The 23719-nt window shown below is 36.5% G+C and overlaps 1 protein-coding gene across 4 annotated transcripts in view; it reads right to left on the bottom strand.

Annotated features, from left to right (window-relative positions):
* The window catches only part of pcxa (pyruvate carboxylase a), a 596757-nt gene that overhangs the window by 402192 nt on the left and 170846 nt on the right, over positions 1 to 23719 (bottom strand). For all 4 annotated transcript variants that reach the window (XM_039769066.1, XM_039769065.1, XM_039769063.1 and 1 more), the window contains exon 9: positions 11785 to 11967. In XM_039769066.1, coding sequence (XP_039625000.1) covers positions 11785 to 11967 — 183 coding nt within the window. The remainder of the gene's footprint in view (positions 1 to 11784; positions 11968 to 23719) is intronic.

A 23719-nucleotide genomic window follows, 5' to 3' on the forward strand; every position in this document is an offset into this window, starting at 1 on the left:
TTTGTTTTCCAAATTAAATTACTGAGCAATGAATTCAGTGAGCTTTTTCGTGATTTCAGTTCACACGAACAGGACTTTGCGCTGTTCTCTTACAACGTTGAGAATGCGCCGGAGAATATCCAAATGGAATTGATTGACCTACAGTCAGATTCTATCCTGAAGGCAAAATACAACGAAGTTGGTGTGCCAGGCTTGTATGCTTACCTGCCACCCTCGTATGTGCAGATCCATAAGTAGGCATCGAGAGTACTGTCTATGTTCGGAAGCACTTATCTTTATGAGCAATTGTTTTTGATAATGAAGGCTACCAAAACCCCACATCCCTCATAAAAGTTGCAGCTGCACAAGATTTCAAGCCTGATATTGACGAACTGGTTACTAACAAGAGATGCCAAGTGTCGGGACAAAAGAAATAGATCTCAAACTAAGACTCCTATATAAGCAATGAATATAAATATAATATAAGGACTTAGCCAAGACTCTAATTGTACGCTGTTGTACGAAGAGCATATGGAAATAAAGTTTAAAGAAAAGCAATTTAAGTGTTACATTTTTTAAAGTTTTCAGTATTGGAAAGAAAAACGACAGTAACTTTGTATAATAGTATTTGTTACAGTGCGGCCCACCGACGCACGCATGGCAGTCGAAGCGGCCCACCAATGGTAGCGAGTTTGACATGCCGGTGTTAGATGGAAATTCACAATATGCTCCGATATGCTCACAGAGGAAAAGATATGCTTATTAAACAACAAAAAACAAAATTCTTAATTTTACTGACAGGATTAAACATTTCAATACTTTCACACTAGTCTAATCAAACTCAGGGGCATGGGGTTGGAGCCTTGTCCACCAATATCAGGCACAAGGCAGAGGACAATCCTGGAAAGGGCACCAGATCATCACAGAGCATGCACCCTCACACACACTCAGAGAGTCAAATTGGAATTGCCAGTCATTTTAATTCAGGTCTGTAGAATGTGGGAGGAACCGCACCTGCAGGGAAAATGAACAAACTTCCCACAGAACTGGTGGATGCAGGATTTAAACCTAGAACCCTGGTTTTGGGATGCTACCAAACTAATCTTAAAAATAGAGAGATTGATGCATGCTGCAAAATCTCAGCATGTACAAATTTTACATGTACAATAGTCCAAGTGAGGCTTTCATTTTACCATCCAAATCTTTCTGTAGAACACCATGGGGAAAATCGCTAGTCTAGTATAATACATAACATTTTTCACTGTACCTTAAAAAAATACAAACATGAAAATACAGCATAAACCTATTAATGTGTTTGTTTGCACGCAAACTTAATGTTTCTTAAAATTAAACTATGTAAGATAACACGACCCAGAACTGAATGCATGACCCTGGCCAGGAACGCTTTTTAATTTATAAACTATAAATTAAAAATACAAAAACACAATGCTGACTATGGTGCATGCCTTGGCTTGGCTCAGCTCACAGGTAATTTACATTAATAATAATTCTGGCATTAACCTTTGACTTTAAAAAGCACTAAGAAAGTCCAGAATTTTAATATTTTCCGCTGGTTAGTCATAGGGGTGTAGGAATATAGAACCTAAAGCCAGCTACAAGAAATAATGCACGACAAGAAACTATTACATTAATGAGAAACCAACACAGACACAGAGGAAATTCAAATTTTCTAAAGGAAATGACTGGCTTGGACTTCAAAAATGGTCTTTTTAAAGCTGTACGGAAGCTACAGTAAGGACCAGACTTTTCTAAACTTGTTTATACTAAAGTAATAATGAAGTGCACCGAACATTACAGTATGCAATTTCTAGTATTAGTAGCATTGTTATGTGCCTAGAGTGCAGTAAAATTCCTTTCCATTCACTTTCTGGCAGCATGATCTCCTATCTCTCTGTACTCCATACTCCCATTTCCAGGCCACAGGTTTAATTATACACCCAAGTCCTGAAACCTTGTTGGAAAAACATGATTATATCATAGTTTGAAGACTTCTCTTTAATTTCATTTCCTATCATTTATTGAAGCCCATATACAGCAAGAAATAGAATGCATATGCCAACACTAGGAATACATCTTGCCTGAAGAAAGAGATAGAGTTGCGACAAAAGCTACCATATTGTAATCTTTTTAGTTAGCCAATAAAAAGTGTCACTTTGCTTGACTTCACACTACATTCATAATGGCTAACACGGTACAACACCCTAGTACTAAATGGAAAGAAAGACGTTGTCAAACCAGGCAACTCCTTTGAGAAATGGTGGCTATTAAGAGTCTCAATCTTTCCCCTACACAATTTTCAATTTCTAGGCAACTAGCTATTATCATTCAACTCTTGTATGCTACAATGCTAAGAAAACTCGACATAAATCTTAAAACCTCAAAGGAAAAACACTGCTGATCAATGGGTGCACTACCATTTTAAAAAAGATATTTTACTCCACTGTTTCTCTCTGCACCTAGCTGAAGCAACTTTAAAATAAACACATCAAATAAATCTTTATGACTGCATCTATATAAATAGCACACACCCCAAGATAAAAAGTCTTTCTGTAAATATACAATAAGACAAGTCTGATTCTTCATTGCACACATTTCTTTTTAAGATCTAATAGGTTGTTGCCTTGAGGCCTTCATCTTCTGGAAATTTTAACCCCATTTTTAACTCCATCAGCAGAGTGAGAATTGGCCTCAATTTTGTTGTAAAAGCTGCTGCTAGCACACAGCAAATATGATATACTACTACACATACTAGTGGAAAGCTTCAGAAAATTATCTATTCTAAATATTTAAAATAAATGTCTATTATCATATAGGAGTGTCTATGCATCATGTCATTTTGCACTCAATTGCAGGCAGTGTAAAACCGAGAACATCATGCATACCTCTACCATGAATGTGGGAATGCCAAAGGCTCATATCAACATTTAGTTTGCTACATGATTTTACTACATAAAAGTAAAGGCTGAGCAAGCCAAAACGAACAAAGCTTTGTCAATATTTTATATCCATAAACGCTGTAAACATAGCGCATGCCAGAATCCAAAAAAAACACAGTCATAATTCTTAAATCAATAGAAGGCTGTGTTACAAGACATTAACAATAAGTATCAAATGTATAATTTTCAGGAGAATAAATAATTTTATTCATTTATTAAAATGAATATCCAGTGAAAACACAGAAAAACCAAACAACGACATTATTCTTTTTATAGTCTCTTATTTCTCTCAGATATGAATACAACCCAACTCTATAAGAAGCCAGACATTTTTTAAAATAAGTACATAACTTGTATGGAGTGCAGTGTATTTCTCACTTGTTCAGCCAACATGGAGCATGTTGACACTACCCAGAACCATGGTAACTTACCATTTGTTAAATGGTGCGACTCAAACCACCTACAACTGAACACCAGCAAAACCAAGGAGCTGGTGGTGGATTTTAGGAGGCCCAGGCCCATCATGGACCCTATGATCATCAGAGGTGACTGTGCAGATGGTGCAGACCTATAAATACATGGGAGTCCATCTGGATGATAAATTGGACTGGACTGCCAATACTGATGCTCTGTGTAAGAAAAGGACAGAGCCGACTATACTTCCTTAGAAGGCCGGCATCCTTCAACATCTGCAATAAGATGCTGCAGATGTTCAATCAGACGGTTATGGCGAGCGCCCTCTTCTATGCGGTGGTGTGCTGGGGAGGCAGCATAAAGAAGAGGGATGCCTCACGCCTGGACAAACTGGTGAGGAAGGCAGGCTCTATTGTAGGCACGGAACTGGACAGTTTGATATCCATAGCAGAGAGACGGGCACTGAGCAGGCTCCTGTCAGTAATGGAGAATCCACTGCATCCACTGAACAGTATCATCTCCAGACAGAGGAGCAGTTTTGGAGACAAACTGAGGAGGTCGTTCCTCACCACACTATGTGACTCTTCAAATTCACCTGAGGGGGGTAAACTTTATTATACAAAATTATTGTCTGTCTGTTATAACTTCATTGTTATCACTCTTTAATTTAATATTGTTCTTTATCAATATGCTGCTAGAGTATGTGAATTTTCCCTTGGGATTAATAAAGTATCTAATCTATCTATCAGATGTATTGCTCACTGCCATTTCCAAACCACTATTTCAGTTATGCTTGCATATTGCTAGTACTACTATAATACTGTAAACAAAATTCAACTTAAGATTAACACATTAATTTTGAAGAAGAATGTACATTACACTAGTATTGCAGAGCAAATACACTTTAGGAATATCTTGCCTAGGATCTACAATCATACCTTCAAGGTATGTATGTAGGATTTTAGCAGCAAATTATGGCAACAAATAGCTCTGGATGATAAATCTCATTGTATACACACTAAAAGTATGCTTTATGTGCACTAGAAAGCGAAATCAGATAAAATGGAATTACAAAGCCTCCCTAGAAAAGTTTACTCGGGTGGTCCTGGAGAGGAGGGTCCATCAGATAGTTGAACCTCGGATTCAGTTGGACTCCGCCAGAGCTGCCCTTTGTCACCGATTCTGTTCATAACTTTTATGGACAGAATTTCTAGACGCAGCCAGGGCGTTGAGGGGGGCTGGTTTGGTGTGCTCAGGATAGGGTCACTGCTTTTTGCAGATGATTTTGTCCTTTTTGCTTCATCAGGCCGTGATCTTCAGCTCTCTCTGGATCGGTTCGCAGCCGAGTGTGAAGCGGCTGGGATGGGAATCAGGACCTCCAAATCCAAGACCATGGTCCTCCGCTGGAAAAGGGAGGAGTGCCCTCTCAGGGTTGGGAGTGAGATCCTGCCCCAAGTGGAGGAGTTCAAGTATCTCAGGGTCTTGTTCACGAGTTCTTCTTTGCGAGGAAAGAATGGAGCGCGAGATTGACAGGTGGATCGGTACGCTGTCTGCAGTGATGCGGGCTCTACATCGGTCTGTAGTGGTGAAAAAGGAGCTGAGCTGTAAGGCAATGGTCTCAATTTACCAGTTGATCTATGTTCCTACCCTCACCTATGGTCATGAGCTATGGGTAGTGACCGAAAGAACGAGATCGCGAATGCAAGCGGCTGAAATGAGTTTCCCCCACAGGTGTCTAGGCTTTCCCCTAAAGATAGGGTGAGAAGTTCAGTCATCCGGGAGGGGCTCAGAGTAAAGCTGCTGCTCCTCCACATTAAGAGGAGTCAGATGAGGTGGCTCGGGCCTCCTGGACGCCTCCCTGGTGAGGTGTTCCAGGCACGTCTAACCGGGAGGAGGCCCCAGGGAAGATCCAGGACATGCTGGAGGGACTGTGTCTCTCGGCAGGCCTGAGAACGCCTCGGGATTCCCTCGGAACATCTAGAAGTGCTGGCCAGGAAGAGGGAAGTCTGGGTATCACTGCTGAAGCTGCTGCCCCCGCAACCCGATCTCAGATAAGCAGAAGAAGATGGATGGATGGATAAAAAAAGATTCTACTGAGGCTTTTTTTTTTTAAATGAAATTAAACTAACCTATATTAATAAAAATGAAAGCAATTCTTGCTGTACAGATATGTTTACATTTATATATTTTTTTAATAAATAGCTCTATCGTCTGGTGTGGTAATACTACACAGTTAAGGGCCATTATTATTAAATTAATAAAAAACACACAAAACTTGAGTTATCACTTAGAGTTAAGCTATAGGTTTCTGGTGAGAAATAGGTTATCAGCCAATTTCTGATTTTAGTGCAGGACACAAATTCACTATTTTTTTTTTTGCAAGACCTTATAAAATTATAATAAATTATTATTATGCTTTAACCCCCAATTTTTAATTTTATAAAACATCACTATACCAAAATGTGAATTAAGGTGCAATCACATTACCCAGTATGCTATAAATCTTTAGATTTCACATATGACATACTACTATTTAGACAAAGCATGAAGGGCTTTATAGCCCTTCACTTGCTGGACTATGACATGGCTATGAAAATGCCTGCACAAAAATTAAAGTGATGAAAAATTTGCTAGCTGGTTCTACGTATGTGCATGCTGTCTAAAACAGTGTCTTGCATTGCCGATTTAATTTTTTTAATCACAGAATAAAAGTTTAGTGCTGTAGATGGGAGTGGGTAGTTAGTGAGTAGTTAGTAAGATTCAGGATTAAAATGTGTAAAAAATAATTCTGCTGTCATATAACATGAGTCTTATGCCATTAACTTACAATTAGCTGCTTTAGGATATTTTAGGCACCACATACAAACAAAACAGTGAATTGGGTTATCTGTAATCTGTATTTACATGTTTTAGGCAAACACTTTCATTAATGAAACCTACAAAAAAAAAAAATGAATTGAATTCAAATAAATTTAAAAACCGAATGAAGAGCAAAAGCTAAAATAAAATTAAAGCCACACAATCGAAAACTGTATTAAAATTAAAATGGGTCTAAACAACTTTTTTTTTCTTCTTTTAAACAAACTAGTTTCTGGTGGTCCATAGTAATTTTCTGTACTTAATATCAAAATAAAACTCATTTTAATATTAACTTTGCATTTATGCCAATATTAAATCAACATTGAACAATTTTTAAAACTCTGATGTACAGTATTAAATTATAAAAGGAGGTTATGGTGGTGAAGTTGCCCATAGTTTTCTTCTAACTTCCAGTCATGAACAGGCAGTATTCTCTGTAAGCCTCACTAATGAATACATTTTCAAACTCTGTAGGCACAAACTAAACATGCCACTTTCATACTTTTTCCTCCAAATACATTCTGTAATACAAACAAAGTACATGTTACATATGAATAACTACTATTACATAATAGTAATTAGTGGTCAATACCATCTCTCAACCTACAGAATGTAAGGTTTATAATGTTATGGTCAAGGTTTAAAAGGTCACTGTTGTCAACATGCACAAAGTAAAGTGAAATTCTTACTTGCTTCAGTTAATCAAAATGCAACATTTATTGAACTCTGAATGTCTAACATTGTATGTGAATTATGTGCCTTCAAATGACATTTCTTGTACAAGAAGAAAAGACAGTAAGTAAGTAATAAGTATCTACTAGCAGCTAAGCTACAATAATTAATAATTTTGTCAGATACCAAGAGCTAGGTGAAACTATGGAGTAAAATGTTTTATATAGAGTCATATACTGTAGCTGTGTACAATATCATTCACATAAATGCACCACATCTTATTTGCATATACATTAGGTAATTCTTGGTCAACAGCATGCAAAGGGCAGAACTACTTTTAAAATGGCACATTAATATATCAAAACATAGTTAATATGCATGGCAGCATTTTTCCAAGACCTTCAATAAATATCCAGGACATAAATAGACCCTCAGGCTGCAAACAGTACATGGAAAAACACTGCATATGCCAAGGTTTTGGTTAACCATTACTAGATGATTTTCAAATTAAGTTTTAAATAAAAATTTCAAAGTAGTAGTTTTTGTAATTCTAGGTTGTATAAGGACGTTAGAGGGCAGCCCTCCTGGGTGGCTGTGGCACCATGGATTCCTGCAGGGTATGCTGGGAGTTGGAACAGCTCGCCAAGGTAAGCTACAGAGTCCTATTTTGAGCTTTAACCACACCCGAGTGTGATTCCAGGTCTGATTAATAAGTCATCTGGAACACTCCCAGGACCATCTTAAAAGGAGTCTCCTCACTCCATTCAGGAGCAAGAGTAGAGTGAAGAGGACAAAACTTGCTAGAGGAGTAGAGGCAAGAAAAATGAAGAAAGAGAGAGAAGAGTTGTGTTTTGGGCTGGGTGCTTTGGACTGAATTGTTTTGAGAAGCGAGGGAAAAGCACTTCCCCAAAAAAATAAAAATGTGTGCTGTGCTATCTCTTCCCGTCTGTGTCAAGGTAGGGTGGCTATATGCGCCCCGGTGATCCACAACAGTTATGTAGGTATTTCAGTGTCGCTGCACCATACCCGCTTATCTCAGAACTAAATATATTACAAACTGATAAAACATACTAGTATAGAGTTAGGTTTTTATTATACTTTAACATTTTTCCAAAGTATACACAGTCATATGAAAAAAAGTTTGGGAACCTCTCAATTCTTTGGATTTTGGTTTATCATTGGCTGTGCTTTCAAAGTAGCAACTTCCTTTCAATACATGACATGCCTTATGGAAACAGTAATATTTCAGCAGTGACATTAAGTTTAATTTGATTAACAGAAACATGCAATATGCATCATAAAATTAGACAGGTGCATAAATTTGGGCACCCCAACAGAAATATTACATCAATACTTAGTTGAGCCTCCTTTTGCAAATATAACAGCCTTTAGATGCCTCCTATAGCCTTTGATGAGTATCTGGATTCTGGATGGAGGATTTTTTGACCATTCTTCCATACAAAATCTCTCCAGTTCAGTTAAATCTGATGGCTGCCGAGCATGGACAGCCTGCTTCAAATCATTCCATAGATTTGAGACGATATTCAAGTCAGGGGACTGACAGCCATTCCAGAACATTGTACTTCTCCCTCTGCATGCATGCCTTTGTAGATTTCGAACTGTGTTTTGGGTCATTGTCTTGCTGGAATATCCAACCCCTGAGTAACTTCAACTTTGTGACTAATGCTTGAACATTATCCTGAAGAATTTATTGATATTGGGTTGAATTCATCCGACCCTCGACTTAAACAAGGGCCCGAGTCCCTGAACTAGCCACACAGCATGATTGAACCTCCACCAAATTTGACAGTAGGTAGCAGGTGTTTCTTGGAATGCGGTGTTCTTCTTTCGCCATGCAAAGTGCTTTTTGTTATGACCAAATAACTCAATTTTTGTCTCATCAGTCCAAACCACTTTGTTCCAAAATGAAACTGGCTTGTCTAAATGAGGATTTGCATACAAGAAGTGACTCTGTGGCACGAGTGCAGAAAGGGCTTCTTTCTCATCACCCTACCATACAGATGTTTTGTGCAAACTGCGCTGAATTGTAGGACTATGTACAGATACACTATCTGCAGCAAGATGTTCTTGAAGGTCTTTGGGTTATCTGTAATCATTCTCACAATCCTGGGCATATGCTGCTCCTTTACTTTTTTTGGCCTGCAAGAACAGAGTTTAACAGCAACTGTGCCTGTGGCTTTCCATTTCCTGATTACATTCCTTACAGTTGAAACTGACAGTTTAAACTTCTGAGCTTTTTGTAGCCTTCCCCAAAACCATGATACTGAACAATTTTTGTTTTCAGACCTTTTAAGAGTTGCTTTGAGGATCCCATGCTGTCACTCTTCAGAGGAGAGTCAAAAGGGAAGCACAACTTGCAATTGACCACCTTAAATACCTTTTCTCATGATTAGACACACCTGTCTATGAAGTTCAAGGCTTAACAAGCTAATCCAACCAATGTGGTGTTGCAAGTAATCAGTATTGAGCAGTTACATGCATTCAGATCAGCAAAATTACATACCCACATTTTTGCACAGCCTGTTTTTCACATGTGATTTAATTTCATACAACTAAATACTGCTTCACTAAAAATCTTTGTTCGGAAAACACTCCGTACTCAGATGTTCCTAGGAAATATGAAAGACATACCACTGTTATCTTTTTTTGTTGAAAGCAGAGTAAATTATATAGGCGGAGTAGGGTTCCCAAATTTTTTCGTACGACTGTAGTAATATTTTTAAACATGGTAATTATAGTAATAAAACATACATATGGGCAAACATTTACATTTCAAAATGAAGTTAAAAATCTTGCAACTTTAATTTAAAATGTCTACTGTGTGAGACATTTAGTTATTTAAATTATACATTGAAAATTATGGAACAGTATCACTAAGGGAGGGATATCGCCTTATTAAATTATATCTATATAGTTTTGGGTTACTTAAAAAGCTGCAATTACAAAAGAACTTATTCCAACTGCTGGATAGACTCTGGAAGATTTTATTTAACAATGACACCCCCTTTCCAATGGATGTCAGTGGATTAATGCAAGATGGAGAAGACCATCTATTAACATCTTGTTGGAATCTTTCAAATTACAAAGAAATTTCATTTCATTGTGCAACTGTTACTTTTCAGTTTTTCTGCTGTTCTTGGACAACTAGAGAATACGGATTCAATGTTTTGGGGAGGTCAGTGCCTTAAAATTGTACTACAGCCTTTTCCGGACAGGATTTTTCCCCAATTACCTTGCCCTAGTTTTGTAAGACATTGGACTGACCATTCCTTAGAGCAGGGGTGGGCACAGTCATTCCTGAAGGGCCGCAGTGGCTGCAGGTTTTTGTTCCAACCCACTTGCTTAAGAAGCACTTATTGCTCTAGAAACACTCCTGCTTCATTTTAGTTATATCCCCCATTAAGATTGCTTATTGCTTATTTAAGTCTTAAACAGCTGTATTCTCGGTTTTTAATTGCTCCTTATTAACAATAAGATTCAAATGACAAAAGAAACCAGCAGTAATCCATTTTGTTTGTTACCCTTTACACCTGTGTGTATTTATCGTGCACTATTTGGTTTAATTAAATACTTGGAAGGAAAGAGAAGAGAAAATAGTGAAGGATTGAGAATTATCCATCCGTTTTACACTTCAAAGTATTTGGATGATATACTTAGAATGGAAAAAAAAAAATCTAGGATATGAGAATGACTTGACATAGAGTTAAAGCACCAACAAGCCATGAAATGTAATTATTGACAAGGATTGTTTTCTAATTAAGCAACTGGGTTGGAACAAAAACCCGTGGCCACTGTGGCCCTCCAGGAATGACTTTGCCCACCCCTGCCTTAGAGTTAACAGGCAAAGGTGTATTTGTTTCAAACTTAAGGAAGCCAACTGCAAACATAGATTTAGAAGTTACTTATTTGAAATAAATCCTAACATGCTTATTTAAACCTTTATAAAGTAAGAGAAACTTTACAAAACTAATTCTTAATCCGATTGCACCAACTGCACAATTTCTTCCACTTAACACTATAGATTGAAGGGGGGGGGTTGGGCTTTGGGGAGTAGCTATTCTAGATAATAGCTTTTTCATACATTGTTCCAATTGACAGAAAAATCTATGCTCTGAGGTCCAAATCTATAAATGACAAAAACCTGCATCAGTGTATGCCTTTGCCGCAGACTACAACACTTCAATCCATATTAAATATAACATGAGACTCAAATTTGATACAACTACATTAAAAACACTTAATTTTCCAAAGCTTTTGAAGCGTTTTTTTTTATTATTTTAGATCTCTTCCAGTAACATTCCAGTTTATCACCTCCTCATCCCAACAAGTCCACATCTAAACACACTTTCTGCCTATTCAAGATTTAGTCTTTCTATTAAAAAAAAAAAAAAAGTAACACCAAATGGAAGGTAGCATGTGTACAGTCTTGTTTATTGTCAACCACTGCCAGTAAGCTACTACTCACTTAGTGAGGTTTTAACTGAAATTACTACTGGGAAAGTGGAGAGAATTAACTTAATATCTCTATTTACATTTAGACAACAAAAACTGTTTCTGCCAATAACAGCATGCTCTTGTTAAAAAATAGGATATCCTAAAACAACAACTATGTCTAACTAGAGTTCAAAATAGCTGATTAATAATCAGATCAAAACAATAATCCATATACATAAATCCCAGTCATTAATGTACTACAAAACAAACATTTTATGCTGTGGAGAGTTTAATCTCCAACCATAACCAACAATTGTACTAAAAAAAAATTTACATTTTCAAAAATTCAATAGTATTTCATTCTCACGGCACAACACTGTTAAGTTTTTACCAATAAATTTACTATAACTTATCAGTATACGAACAATAATCCACAATAAAAACTTACCTTGACCCCACGGATACGAAACTCTGCCAATGCACGGTTCATTTTGGTAGCAGCAGTCTGGTGGTCCTTGCCATGTGCAATCACTTTAACCAGTAATGAATCATAGTGAGGGGAGATAATGGCTCCCTGAAAGGCAGAGGCACTGTCCAAACGGATACCCATTCCTTCTCCACTGCGGAACACCTGGTAAAGACGATGATAAATGTCAAAATTAACAAGCAGAATCCATTAAAGATCTCAATGTTGCAAAAAAAAAAAAACACATATCCACTAGATTTTGAATTTTAAATGTTTTTAAAAGTGTTCACATATTAAAAAGAAAAAAAAGACACTGGTTTTATATTTATTTATTTTTTTTTAAGAACATTGTTCATATACAAAGTTCTTGAAACTGATTTTTGTATTACAGTGTTGAGTAGAGACAAACATTTGATAGATACTGATAGAACCATGTTTCTTAAAAACACCAAACCAGCCAATAAAAACGGTTTCTGGAAAAGATTTTATATCATTATTTCAACCATTATCTGTTCACTGTCAAGATATTCAAAATTTCATTTTTGTAGTCAGCAAATGTTTTAATCTTTTGCACAAACAAGGCAGTGGCTGCTGTACAGAAGCCAGAGAAACATGACCCATCTTTAAATAGTTTATAGTAACAGTGATTGGATAAAATGTTCATGCACTGTTTGTAAGGAGTTGCAATAGATCCCATATACTTGTAATGGAAAATGACAACAGGTGGGCTACAAAAGAAAATTCAGCTAAAGATTTGGAAACTGCTACACAAGAAGTTCTTTCACAATGGTCATAACATACAGTATTTGTGGAATTGATAATATTCCATTTTAAACCAGTAGAGTATCCTGTTCTTATAGTTTTTACTGCATCTTCAGTTACTGGATGCAGCCTGACTATATGGAGTAAGAACAACGGCTGGGATCCTATTTCAAATGGTAGCCGGTCATTGGAGCTGAATGTGCTCCTCTCAACTGCTACTTTTGATGGAGTGTAAAGTAACTAAAATGAAGACTGGCAGCACTTGGGGAGACAAAGTTGTTTACAAGAATGTCTGACCCTAAGGAAGTGTCTCTTTGAACCATCCTATATAATGGTCTATTTAGCTTAGCTAGCAACACATATTTTGTTATATCAATAGTAAAGGGAATTTAAGCTGTAGTAGGCATAATAATGAAAAATGTAAGTTATCCATCCATCCATCCATCCATCATCCAACTCACTGCATCCTAACTAAAGGGTCACAGGGGTCTGCTGGAGCCAATCCCAGCCAACACAGGGCGCAGCCCACCGTAGTACACACACACTAGGGCCAATTTAGAATCAGCAATCCACCTAGCCTGCATGTCTTTGGACTGTGGGAGGAAACCGGACGTGCTTTAAGATGACTTGCTATTATCAAATTGGTTTTTGAACACCTTGCATCTTTGTAGAATTATTTACAATAATTCAATGAGCACATTTAAAACTCGAGTTGTCTGTTACTTCTCAAAATTCACATAGAAAATAATGAAATGTATGTTTGATAATTACATTTTAATGTGTAAGGAGGAAGGAATAATTCAAATCATTTTCAATTGTAGACACTATTGTACTGTCAAAACTCATGGAATAATCATTACTCAAAAGAAAATGTAAAATTTACCATTTGTAACCCTAGATTTACTGTAATGACTGAGGAGTTAGGTTGTGAATAAAAATCTCCTAGACTAATGGTGGGGAGGGATGGTGATGGAGCAGAAAAGCATATTTAACTGAACTTGCAGTTGACCAAATGTGGCCAAAAATATCCACTTCTAAACCAATTTTTTTTCTCTAGGCGTTGATGCAACTATATCGTAAAAGAACAAATACAGTATTTTCTACACATTTCACAGAAAAGACTGTATAAAAATTGTGATGGATGGCCAGGGCCCTTTCCTGACTGGGATGCCTCTATAACAGATGGACAGAGCGAGATATGGAAAAAGAAAAAGGGGGAAGAAAAAAAAAAAAGGGCAGGCTGTAAGCTTTATAACCGAGTTTATTGTGCTGTTCCCAGGGAGGGAAACAACAAGGAAGCTTTACCCATAGCTAAATAAAAGCCTGTACTGTGGTAGAACTTGTGTCTGCATCGGTCTTTGTTGGGTTTGAGGAGCTGGCGTGCCCCCTGCAGGTGACAAGATAAACATATACTGTAATGCAAAAATCCTTTCCAAATTAGTAGGTTACTTTGTGAACCACAACATGCACGCAGATGTTGGTATAAAATGTAAGGAAACTCAACAACCCCCCCAAAACAAATGCCAAAGAAATGTCATTAGAATGAGATAACCCTCCAAAAAGTCTTTTGCACTTTAAGTTGAGGAGTGTGTATGTTGCCAGTATGATTCAAAACTTGCTGCCAAAAGCTCAGATTGACAAATTTTTAACCAATGTAAAACTAGATTTTAGGTTTAGAGCTAGGGATTACCAATTGAAAGCAGAACATAAAAACAATTGTTTAACTACTGCTTTTCATAGCTTAAGGCAATCATTATAGCATGGAATACTTGCAGTTCTGGGGTCACCTTCCTGATTTATGACAAGCCAACCGACATCTCAATTTTGCCACTTAAAATTTACATCCTGCAGTTGTCTTGCTAATCTGAACTCTGATACAAACTACACACACACACTCTCCATTCGCAAGAGATTCTGTATACTGCTGTGATACGCTTCTCTTCTGCTTACTCAGGTATAAAATACAGCAATAAACCAACAGCCTTTGAGGAACATATTTGGTGCATAAATTTAAGTTGGTACTTAAAGCATTTGTGTATGTTGCCTCATGCATACTAGAGGCAATTCACTGAGCATTCTTTCCATACTGTTTAGACATAATTAATCCAAATTTATGACAACCTGCAATTGTGTATTTTACATTAATCACTTGTACAAGAAATTAAAACACACTGCTGTCTTGATTTTATTTTAAAAACGTAAATGTTTGAGAGTTTCTCAGATAACACAATTTGCATTCTTGAATAAGGAAAAAAAAAAGTTAAATTAAAAGTACAATTTTCTTTTGCACAGAGGAAGAAAACACAAAGATATATTTGCTGTGCAATCTATTAGCTTGTAAAATGTGTATTCATTTTGGCACAAACAACACTGGTCAAAAAAAATAACTCATGCAATAAGGAGGCTTTTTGAAATTGATTAAGGAAGAATAAGAATGATAAAAAGCCTGCTGAAACCCATTTTCTTTGGTAGGTGACATTTAGAAAATTACCCAATACTGATACTTAGCCCAATACTCTGCATATTTGTAAAGCAAATTGATGTTGATTGTAAAAAAAAAAAAATTTAACACCATATACACACAAACAGTTTTGACAATGCCTAACACAGTAAGAAATTTTAAAGGTTCATAGCACTTGGCTGCTTTACAGCTGATATAGACAAGATTATTCTTTTTCATTATTCATTTTAAGAATTAAGGTACCAAAAAAAAACCACATGTTCAGCTAATAAATGCACAGATGCTTTACAACAATTAAAATCAGTTGGTAGCTGTTCAAATTACCATAATCACACAAAATACTGTTAATTGAAAGCAATTTTAATAATTGAGGAAAAAAAAAAAAAATCACCATATCCACTCTATACCTGCATAGTTGCCTGAAGTTGCTCTTTCTTGATTTTTAAACAGTTTTAAACAAGTTGACACTGGAGGTCTGTTTTGTTTTTAACCATGGCAGCACAATATTGTACTTTTATTTCTGAGTGAACAAGCATTGTTTAAATATACAGCAAAGAAATAGTCAACATGATTAGAAACAAATGACATCATTCACTCACAGAAATATCTTTGTACATTAAGTTTTATTATACTGTAAGCAACTTTTGAACATCACACACTTTTATTCACAATTAAACTAAATTATATACTGTACATCTTTAAAAGATTAAAAAATTAGAATATAGCATTAATTGCACCAAAATAAGACAGTGGTCACTCCATGTGATCCATTTTTTGATTTGTTTTTTTTTTCTCTTAAATAACGCATAATAATACAAAAGATATTAGCTTGTTATGTGTGCTTAAATGTCTACAAGTCAATTTACTGGGCCCGTTTTCTTTAAACGTGTTGTTTATTTGGCAGGCACCTTTCTTCAGGGTGACATATCGTCTATCATAATTGTTGATATTTATAAATATGAAACTGCACGTCAATCTTTAATGCCTCCTCCACTCAAGCCCACAATAAGAATTAGCATGTTGTTGCTTAAAAGATCAATGCCGCAGGGTTGAAGGGAGCAACAGTAATAGATGCAAGGTAAGAGCAAACTTGAACAAAATGGTACGAATTACGAAGCCCACCATTGCATAATTCCATATCAGGATAATTCACAACACACATTGTTCTAATGCAAATTTCTAGTATATAGGATGAAACCAAAGAATCTACAATTTAAAGACTGCTAAGGCAAACCCATTAAAGAAAAACCCACACTGTATTTGAACACCATTATGGAAGGTATCAGCTCCTATAAAAGAAAGGCCTGAAAGCTTATATGTAGAAGAGGATAGATTTATTCTAATATAAATATTTTTCCTTACATTCATTAACTTTCATTGGGCTCTTATTTGAGAATGGTTCAGAAATACAGCAGGTGTGCCCCGCAAGATTAAGTGTTCATTAAAGAGGACTAATTACCACAGTTCAGAAACAGTCATAAGAAACAAAAAAAAACAAACCAGACTATTTTCATTAGCAGTTAAGAATAACTTGATTTGTTATTCACACATTAAAGCCCATTGTGTCAACCACATTAACCACAGGTAATTTAGCATTTTAGTATTTAAAAAGACATTCTACTGTGATTTTTCGTACTTGACTTGGGGGCATGGGGAAACATCGGGGGTATTTCAGATCAGTTTTCTCCAGTTTTTAATCAAACCAGCAGTGGGATCAGCTGAACCCAGAAATAACCTACATAAGATGTTAAAAATATATTGGACCAGCCCTGTAGAACAGGAAAAATGTCAACGATTTACAGGATTTACTGTATTATTACACTAGAAATGCTTTACAAAAATATACTACTAAACTGCTATGGCGTGAGCATGCATTCATGTACATCACTGAAATGCTGTCAGGACACACTGATTACCCCAATGCTTACAGGAAGAAAATAAATGCATTCCACGCTGAAGGTGTTCATCTATGGTATTTCTCCATCGCTAGTATATGATAGGTGAACACAAATTACGGACGTTTTCATAATTTGCAAATGAACCGTGTGTGAAAGTATGCCCACAGGAGAAATTACATGAACTTTGTTGAACTCGCAGGATAAAAATTCAGAACTGACATTACAGAAAATGCTTAACTTGATTTTACAGCTTGTCTTTGTTTTAGCTCTTAGTATGGTTGAGGAGATTATTTTTATTCATCAAAAATCCTGATATGAAATCCATTCAAATACACTCTTAACATAAATACTTACTGAGTGCTTTTTTAAAGCAACCTAGAAGGCATAGCTCAGCATTCATAGGATGGATATTCCTAACAGAGATAGACCAAAAAATAACCTATTAAGAAGGTGTTTCTTCTGCATATATCTGAGAAAGAAACTAGCGTGAGTCCAACTGGAATATTTTATTGCACTTTAGGCTGTGTTTGTTACGGAATTAAATATTAAATAAATTCTCTCATACTGAATAAATTAACATGTGTGCATTGCTAACCTGCCCATCAGGTGAAGTTGTTACAAACAAACACTGCAGTTTGGAGAATATGCTCCAACATCAATATCCTAAAGCTTGGAGAATATGCTCCCCCATCAATATCCTAAAGCTTAGGGTCATTGTGATAAGCAAAGTATTTTTCACAATAATACAGTATACATTAAAAGTGAACAGTGAAAAACACAAATATTAAATTAAATGAGATAAGACATACTGTATGCTTGGTTTCCAAAAGAATAAGTAGCTGTTCCAGACACAGTGGTTCAACCAGTTATGTTCACAGCACCATCAATAGGAATCAACAAACTACATCCACACTACATTTTTTAAAAATTGTATTTTAAAATTAGCTATCTACACAAGCATTTTTATATTGTTTATGAAAGAATTTTCATCCATGCTAAAAATAACCAAAAACAAATAGGAGTTCAACCAAGCATATGCTATGGGATTTTTGCAAGCTTTTAAGCCGAATTTGTAGTCACTTTGGAATTTTTAGTTCAAGTATAATAATCTTTCACAATTTATTACACACAATATAGATATATCTATCTATATATAATATATACATACACACACACACACACACACACACACACATCTACAATAAAATGAATTGTTAAAGGAAAAAGGACTGGATGTAACTCAAGGGTTAACTAAATGCACCTTAAAGGTGAAAGCAAAAGTGGTTTGTGCCTCCTCTTAAAGAAGATACCAGCATATTTCCAAGGTTAGAATGAGGTAAATTTATAATGAACACCCCTCCGACAACCGAGAATAAACTGATGGGGAAAGCCCAAACACAAAGCTGTGCCAAGATCAATGCAACAATCCAAAAAACACCCCACTAAACATAAACCAGAAAAAAGTATAAAAGCATAATTGTTTAATCGATTGCTCCCTCCATGGATTGAGAAATCAGTGCATGCATGGAGCAAATAAAGAAATGTTCTGCATTCTCTTCTGGGATCTGTGACTGCCTTCATTAAAGTTTAACCCCGCGCCCCCAAGACAACACCAATTGATTTTATGAGTCAACCCAAATTTCAGTTTTATTCACTTTAATTTCACATGCAGTGACTGGTTGTGATGCTCAATTCCCTCTCACAAAAGGACTGTTGCATGATCAGAAGAAGTTCTATCAATTTCTGAAATTTCAGTCAGCTCTGTTGTAGCGTGAGCAGTCTCACAACCTAATTTTCTGACATCGTCATCAGATTTCCTAAATGGGTTTGCATTCTACATGTATAGTCTGAGCGCCCACGTCATAGCAAGTCAATTGGACCAAATGTGCTTGTGCAAAAAAATGCTTTGTGTCAGTACAAATCCCATACACTTGAAGGATGAGAGATTGCCACAGTACTTTCCCTATGGTAAGCTAATGGATGAAGTGAAAATAATGAGCCAGCGTGACCTGGAGTGGCAGATCTTTATTTTATTTATTTTTTTAATAGATGCTAACATTTATTATATGTTGCTCAGACAAGACCAATATGAACTGAATTTTCAGTACACTTCCCGGGACACTTATCAAAGCATCTTCTCTTTCTGAATTGTACCAGTAACCTAATCACTATAAAACATCTGCTTTCAACTGTTTGCCCCAGGCCGTGTTGATTATTTTTTCACTACAAAACAGATGTGTAAAAAGATCAGAAACTTTGTGACATGGGATATTACACAACTTTGGCTGGCTGGCTGGCTGGCAGACCCAAGTGGAATTTTAATAAATATGGCTTGTCTGAGGGACAAAGAAGGAAAGGGCAAAGGCAAGTCAGAAGAGGAGACTGAGACAAGTGTGACCATTTCATCTGAATGTCAGCAAAAGCATCTTACGAATAACATCGATCACTAAATCGAAAGCCATCTAAGGATAACATCCAATCCTCGACATTTTCTGTAAGCTTTTTATAAAGACTATATCCAGATTATCAATTTTATTTTCTATTATAGCTTGTTCTAATAGTTATTATTCATTAATAAATACCACTTTGCTTTTACATTTTCTGTACTTTTTTCTTGAATCTAGAGTGATTGAAATAATAAATTGAAACTTAAGACACCTTTGTGAAGAGTTTGCCGAGTTACTTGCTCAAAAATGTTAAAGGCTAGAGGTTACACCTCAAAAGAAAGACAACTGTGGTAAATGCAGGGTATATTGTTTGGCTGGTAAGTGACATATAACCAAAAGAGTTGTGGTTTTAATTGTGTCATGATGACACTTGCATGTTTGTCAGTGCTTGTGATTGTAGGTTCTTAAGCAAAGACTCCTATAGAATACTGTGTGATACATTTATGAATTACCATTGTGTAAATGTTATCTATGTAGGATTATGAAAGGGTTCCAAGTAGAATATTGTGGAATGAATACAATTATGCTTTCACCAGAGACTGTCTACAGGATCCCATGTGTACTTCTATCTGCATGCATATTAAACTTAAGGTGCGAGAGTAGAACAACATATTAATAGACTTGGCAAGTCTCTCAGAACCTACAATAATACACAGCTCTTTGGTAAACGGGCAGGCATCTTTGCTTGTCCAAGTTCCAGTTCAAGTATGGACAAAGGAGAGGAATCAAAAATCTAAGCATGACATGGGGATTCAAAGCAGTAAAAGGGAAAGTAGAGTGTAGAGAGAAAAAGTAAAGAGAATGATGAACTACATGCTGTCACCCCCATGAGAGAAGTTCCAGGATGTCACAAGTTAGAGGATGGCTTATGCATACCGTCACCCACTTTAGTATATTGTTCACGAACATCCAGTGAATTTAGAATAAACATGCATAAACAGAACATGCACTAACAGAATCAAATAGGCTTCAGAAAAGAATAGATGTTAATATCTACTGAATTCTTTGTATAGTGGAACCTCGGATCACGAACGTCTCAGTACATGTACAACTCAGTTTACAACCAAAAAGTTTGCCAAACTTTTGCCTCCGTTCACGACCACAGACTCTGTATACGAACAAGCCAGTTTCCCTTTCGGTTTGTGCGCGCCGATGATTTCTGCATGTGTTGCATTGTTCTTAGTCAGATGTGCATGCTTGCACGTGCATGCATGCTTTAGCTGTGAACTCTTTATGCTCTATTTCATTTCCCTTCCAGTTCATACGCGCCGATTACTGCATTTAAGCACGTGTTCAGCCTCTACCTGTGCATTGTTCTCAGACAGACATATGTGGATTTGGTGTGAACTCTTTGTACTTTACAGTATTTCGTGCGCTTTTGCAGTTAACCATGGCTTCTAAGCAAGTGAAGAGTGGTGAGATGAAAGGTTTGAAGAAAACCGAAATCGAAGTAAAGAAAGAAATTATCGAAAAGCATGAGCATGGCGTTCATGTTACTGATCTTGCTGCTGAGTACAAGTCAAAATCTACAATTTCGACTATTCTAAAGCAGAAAGAGGCCATTAAAACAAGTCATGTTGCAAAAGGAGTTAAACTGTTAACGAGGCAGAGGCCTCAACTGCTGGAAGAGGTGGAAAAAACTGTTGCTAGTGTGGCTGAACGAGAAGCAACTTGCAGGGGACAGTGTAAGCTAGGCAATGTTATGTGAGAAAGCCAGGAAGATTCGTGGCGATTTGCTGCAAAACTATCCTTCTACGAGTGTCGAAAGTGAGGAATTTAAAGCCAGTAGAGGATAGTTTGAAATGTTTTGCAAGAGAAGTGGCATTCATAGTGTGGTAAGGCATGGAGAGGCTGCTAGTTCAAACCCTGAAGCTGCAAAACAATGCAAATTTCACAAAATTAGTGGAGGACGAAGGCTACATCCCACAACAAATCAACTATGGAGGAGCAGACAACAGAGGTTCTCGCTGAACCCCTGCAGGAGCAGCTTAGTTTGCTCACCAAGGAGTAGTCCTCCGGGGAAGAAGAGGAAAGGGTGGATATAAAAAGTGATGCGATAAAAGCCTTCATGGAAAAATGGAACGATTGCCAGGATTTTTTTGAGAAGAACCGCCCTGACAAAGTGGTTACGAACAGAGTGATAAACATGATGAACGATAATGTTGTCTCACATTTCCGAAAAATTTTAATGCATAGGAAAAGGCAAGACACATTAAACCGCTATTTCGCGAAGTCTGATCCACCAGCTAAACAGCTAAAAACACCAGAAACCCAAGAAATCACAACAGAGAAAACACCTGAAGAGAGAACATTCCTCCCTCACGGAGCCGGAATCTCCCTTAAAACTGTAACCTCCTCTCCACCCAGTTTCAACTCACTTGCTTCATGCCAGAACTCGACTCATGCAAGGTCAGTTTTCTTGGGGGTTTATGGTTAGTTTTTCTATTACGGATTTTTCAAATGTTCATTGTTCGGTTTGTAGCGTGATTTGTTGCAATGTTTCTTTTCTTAGTGGTTTATTAAATTACGGATTTTTGAACTGTTCATTTTTTCCCTGTGCTTAAAAAAAAAAAAAGTGTTTTTAGCGAGCGGTTCTTCGTAAGGCTATAGCGCAATCTCTTGCAATGTTAGTTTTCTCTGTTGTTCAAGGTTTTCTCCGTGTTATTCAATGTTTTAATATTTAGTTTACTATTACGCTGTGCATTCTATGGTATATGTAACTATTTGTGCTTAAAAATCTTAAAAAAATATATATATATTTACATACAGTTAATTCGGTCTGGAACGGATTAATTGCATCTACATACAATCCTATGGGGGAAATTACTTCGGTTCACGACCAATTCGGTTTACGACCAGAGTCTTGGAACGAATTACGGTCATGAACCAAGGTCCCAATGTAAGTTTATTTTGTGAACGGCTCTGTGATTTTATCGTTGACAATACTCTTGAGCTTTAAGCTTATCACAATTTTTAACTAAGAACACAGCCATATGATAAAACAACCTTCAAGATCAGAAAGGCCATCAATGGATTCATTGTTATGAAGATGTCTATTTCAAACACTAATAAAATACAGCTTTTACACAGAAACATCTTTTCCTTCTAGTAGTATAGCATCAATGTTTAAACCAGGAGCATTAAAATGCCTCATTTCTTAGTGCTGGATAATGAAGAAAAAAAAAAAAAACTATTAAATTGATTTTTTTTACATACAAATTAAACACACAGTACAATATGTACTGAAATACCTTGTTGCTAGACCACCCCCCATTACTATACATGGTCACCATTCTTAATGCAGGATGTCAAAAATATCATTGCACAGTTTACTTCACATTTTTAGAGCTTCCCATTAGTGTAAACGAAAATCCCAATTGTTGCCATTGTACATTGATGGCAAGACAAATACTGTATGAATTTACTGCTGTAATTACTGAATGGAAAAAGTTCAGCTTGAAAGTTTAATGGAACAGAGGTATATGCCTAAAAATGAAGAGCTAAATCTCTAGGACTACAGAAAAAGTACCAGGGAAATTGAATCAGTTTACAATTACTCTAGGCTCACGCAATATCAATTTGATTTCAATACCTATGAGACCCACTGCATCAAATCTAAGAGGAAGCCAACAAAGGGGTTGAATAAGGATAAATGCCCAGCCCCCACTGCCTTTAGAACCCCCCCACAGAATTGGATTTTCCACCGCAACTAAACTGGAGTTCATTTTTTTTTTCCCACTTCACTGGACTCATCTTAGAAACTGATTCTATACAGAAGGACTTTCTCTATAATTGTACATTTATCATAAACAAGTGTACATTTGCTGTATTTATTCATTCTCCAATTCTAAAATGATTTTTTCTTTGCTTGTAACAGTTGATAGCACTTAGAGCTACATACTTTGTACGAAAATGTGGTGTAGGAATAAAATCAACAAATGGAAGAATTAAGACAATTACATACCTAAACAAATTTTACATAAAAATATATTGTTTCTAGATGTGTGCAAACCATTACACAGCTCAAAACCATAACAGCTCACATTTGTCTAGGCTTAAAAAGGTCAATGACATACCCAAGACCAACTCATACTTGCGAGAGACATCTTCAACCAGCTGCTTCCCCAAGTAACATGTTTTGTGGTGCCCACCAGTCAAATGTAATTTGGGGTATGGTAAAAGAGTATCACTAAGATAACTAAATACTAAATTTAAAAAATGAGTATATATAGTGGTGTGAAAAAGTATTGTTCTTTTGGCTGCTCCCATTTAGAGGTCACCACAGCATATCATCTGTTTCCATCTATCCCTGTCTTTTACATTATTTTCTGCCACACCAACGGTCATGT

Source organism: Polypterus senegalus, chromosome 11, assembly GCF_016835505.1.
Source record: "Polypterus senegalus isolate Bchr_013 chromosome 11, ASM1683550v1, whole genome shotgun sequence".
Classification (NCBI taxonomy): domain Eukaryota; kingdom Metazoa; phylum Chordata; class Cladistia; order Polypteriformes; family Polypteridae; genus Polypterus; species Polypterus senegalus.